Below are 3169 nucleotides of genomic sequence, written 5' to 3'. Positions count from 1 at the left end.
TAAATATACATGCTGCTCTTATATCCCATTCCCATTTTACATCTAAATCATGAATGAAATCATCATTACCACTAGCACCCCCCTCATCACACTCCACCCACTCATCCTCAGCCCCTCACTCGGCTTCACCTCTCCTGCATCATCTTCCTCTCCTGTCGTGCACTTCGTAGGCTTACACCGCCTCGTCGAGGTCAGTGTTATTCTTGACGTAACTGTGGACGTAGTCGTAGAGGTGCTGGTGTGTGTCGACGTCTTTGTGACCCATGTGTCTGTTGTCTGTAGAGACTGGCAGTCTGTTGCCTTTACGTCTTTAACGGTTGTTGTCGTTGTTGTTGTGGTTGTGGTTGTAGTTGTTATGTTTTTAGTTGTTGCTTCGTATGGTTTCACTTTTAGTGGCTCTAATTTCGAACATACTTTTTGTATCTTTTCGCATGGATCCTCACAATTACACTCTTTTTTGAAATCACAATCTTTCAGTGAATGATGGCACATTTCCTTTAACTCTACATACAAACTAAACGCTTGTGATACCAAATCAAAGGCATTCAGTTCTTCTTCTGTTACTTGCAGTTTTGTATTTCTTTTTACAAGTTTAAATTGTGGTGCGTCTTTTCCACTCTTAGGTGTACTAGAAGCTGCATTATCTACTGATTTATTATTCGTTGTTTTTAATGCTAAAACAAGATTCGCTTTTTCCATTGCTTCTTCTGCTTTCTTTTTAATATCCTCATATTCTTTATTTTTTTCTTCTATTTCGTTTTTAACCTTGTCAAGTTTTTTTGATAGTCCTTTACATTTTCTTTTTACTCGTTCAATTAGTTTTTCACAAAGTGTTTCTCTAGTTTGAGCGTCATTTTTCCCTTTTTCTTTGTTTTTACACAAAGTTTCAAGCCCATTGGTTGCATTATTTAATTGTGTGCAATATTGGTTAAGAGTTGTTACGCAATTGTCTTTATTATCAAGCTTTCCTTTAAACTCAAGCATAGCTTGATCTTCACGATCTCTTTGTGTACGATATGGTTCGCATTGCTTTTCAAGTTCGTCACATTTTCCATCACCAGCAGTTAAATTCTGGCAACTTGACATGAATTTTCTGCAATAGGGTTCCCAAGAATCGCATGTTTCTTCCATTGTATTTTCTTTTTTTGCTTTATTCACAACACCACTTATTTTCATACGTGCTCCCAATGTAGTACACTTAGAGTTTACGCTTTCTGTAAGAATCTTGCAAGTAGTATTCTGTGCTACACATGCGAGATCAAAGTGTGCTCTTCCTCTTCTATTCCATTCATGACATCGCTGACCGATCTTTTCTATACATGAATCCAAGTCATCTAATTTTTTCATTTTTTCTTCCAAAAATTTTTCTTCCAATTGCTCTACAACCCTTAAACGATCACAATTCTGTTTAAGTGTATGACAAGGCCATTTAATTTCTTCAGAATCCTGTACTAGATCTTTACATTTTCTCAATAATATCTTGCAATCTCGTTTCGTAGGAAGATCTCGCCTTGCATTCAAATATTCCTGTAATAGATCCACTTTAAAATGCAAATCCCCTAAAAGTATAGAAACAGCATTATCTGGCTGGACACAAAACACAAACAACTCATTGCTCTTTTTTTTCAGACCCAGACACACCTTTACTAATTCTTTTTGAAGCTTTTTAAACAATGGGTCATCTATATCATGAAACTTTCCTCGTAGCTTGTTCTGCAATTCTTGGTTTGCTAATGCATAGAGCCCTTTTTTGTAGCATGCTGCTTTAATATTTCTACATTGTTTCTCGAAAGATTGATTTTCAAAATAAAAACAGTCTGATTCTAATTCTGCACATTCATCTTCAGTAAGAAAGTTCGGCAATTCGTTCCATAATTTAATTTCATTTCCAAAATTTTTAAACTTTGCAGTCAAAGCGGCCTCTATTCCTTTAAATTCCTTTTCAAACTCTTTACATTTATCTGTATGATTGTTTTTATTTTCACATAAATCTTTTAATTCTTTTGCTAAATAGCTAAAGGAGCTACATTTATTATTGAGTACACTCTGGCATTGAGCGTTGTTAAAACCTGTTTTTGCAGACAGAAACACTAATAAATCAACAACATCTCTTTCTGGTGGTTTTCCGATTAGAATTCCCTGTGTCGCTGCTTCTTTGTAAAGCTCTTCCAAACCTATTTTTTCTGCCAGTGTAGCCTCTGGTCTTGTAGGATCAAATTTTGAGCCAGGTGGTGTATAAACAATTTCCTTTTTTTTGCATTTTTCTTGCAAATCATTACATTTTAATTCATCTTTACAATTTTTTCCATAAAAATAACATTTTTCAAGTAAAGAATGCCCTCTTTTTTCTAAGTCACCACTAGGTTCTAGTACATTCTTTATCTCTGTTTTCAGAGAGTTACATTTTTCTTCTGCTGCTTGTACTAGTGATAGACATGTAGACTCTAGATTTAAACACCTTTGCATTAACTCGTTACTTTCTTGACCCAATGTACGACAAACATCTTTAATCTCCTTTTTGCACTTATCTTTATCTTCAAGATTTCCTTTAAGTGCCCTTAAAAGAGCTTCTTCAGCCACTTTATCACGCTTTTTTTCATAACATTTATTTCTTAAAGTGTTACAATCATCTTTAAGATCATTAGAGAATGCTCCCTCCAAAAAGAGACATTTCTGTTCATTTAAACAATCACTGCTTTCCAATTTTGACACTTCTTTTTCGGCAGCTTTTTTTAATTTTGGTTTGAATGCATCGCGCTTGCTTTCAATGTTAGATTTTAGTTCTTGGCATTTTTTTTGAATTTTTCCTTTTTCACACAAATCTTTAAGCTTTTTATGTATTTCTTCTTTATTTATATTCAAATTTTCAAATTCTTTACAGTATTCTTCCAGCTTAGTTTTGCATTTTGCATCTTCTAATCCATCCTTTTTTAAAATCAAAGCAAAAAGAAATCCCTCATCATCATATACATTTGCTCCTGCTCCTTGCTGTGCCTGCCGCTTAACCGCCCGCGCCACCGCCCGCGCCAAGCTGTGCCTGACGGGGGTGGGCTAAGCTGTGGTGTGTGGCTGAGTTTGAGTTTCCATTAACGTGTTTCGGTTGCATGTTAGGTGTTAAAGCCATGTCTTTAAATTTGAATTATTCTTAATTTTAAGGGTGTTCAAGTAA

At 35.2% G+C, this 3169-nt stretch overlaps 1 protein-coding gene across 1 annotated transcript; it reads right to left on the bottom strand.

The window, feature by feature from the left end:
* Nucleotides 1–42: 42 nt before the first annotated feature.
* T551_03751 (uncharacterized protein) lies at nucleotides 43–3036 on the bottom strand (the record flags this gene model as incomplete). The annotated part of the gene is made up of 1 exon (XM_018376014.1): nucleotides 43–3036. A coding segment is annotated over one exon (2994 nt), but the record flags the coding sequence as incomplete, so codon positions are not given.
* Nucleotides 3037–3169: the final 133 nt, after the last annotated feature.

Source organism: Pneumocystis jirovecii (assembly GCF_001477535.1).
Source record: "Pneumocystis jirovecii RU7 chromosome Unknown supercont1.65, whole genome shotgun sequence".
Taxonomy (NCBI): Eukaryota; Fungi; Ascomycota; class Pneumocystomycetes; order Pneumocystales; family Pneumocystaceae; genus Pneumocystis; species Pneumocystis jirovecii.
Note: the sequence above shows the minus strand (reverse complement) of the source record. Positions and strands in the feature narration are given on the sequence as shown.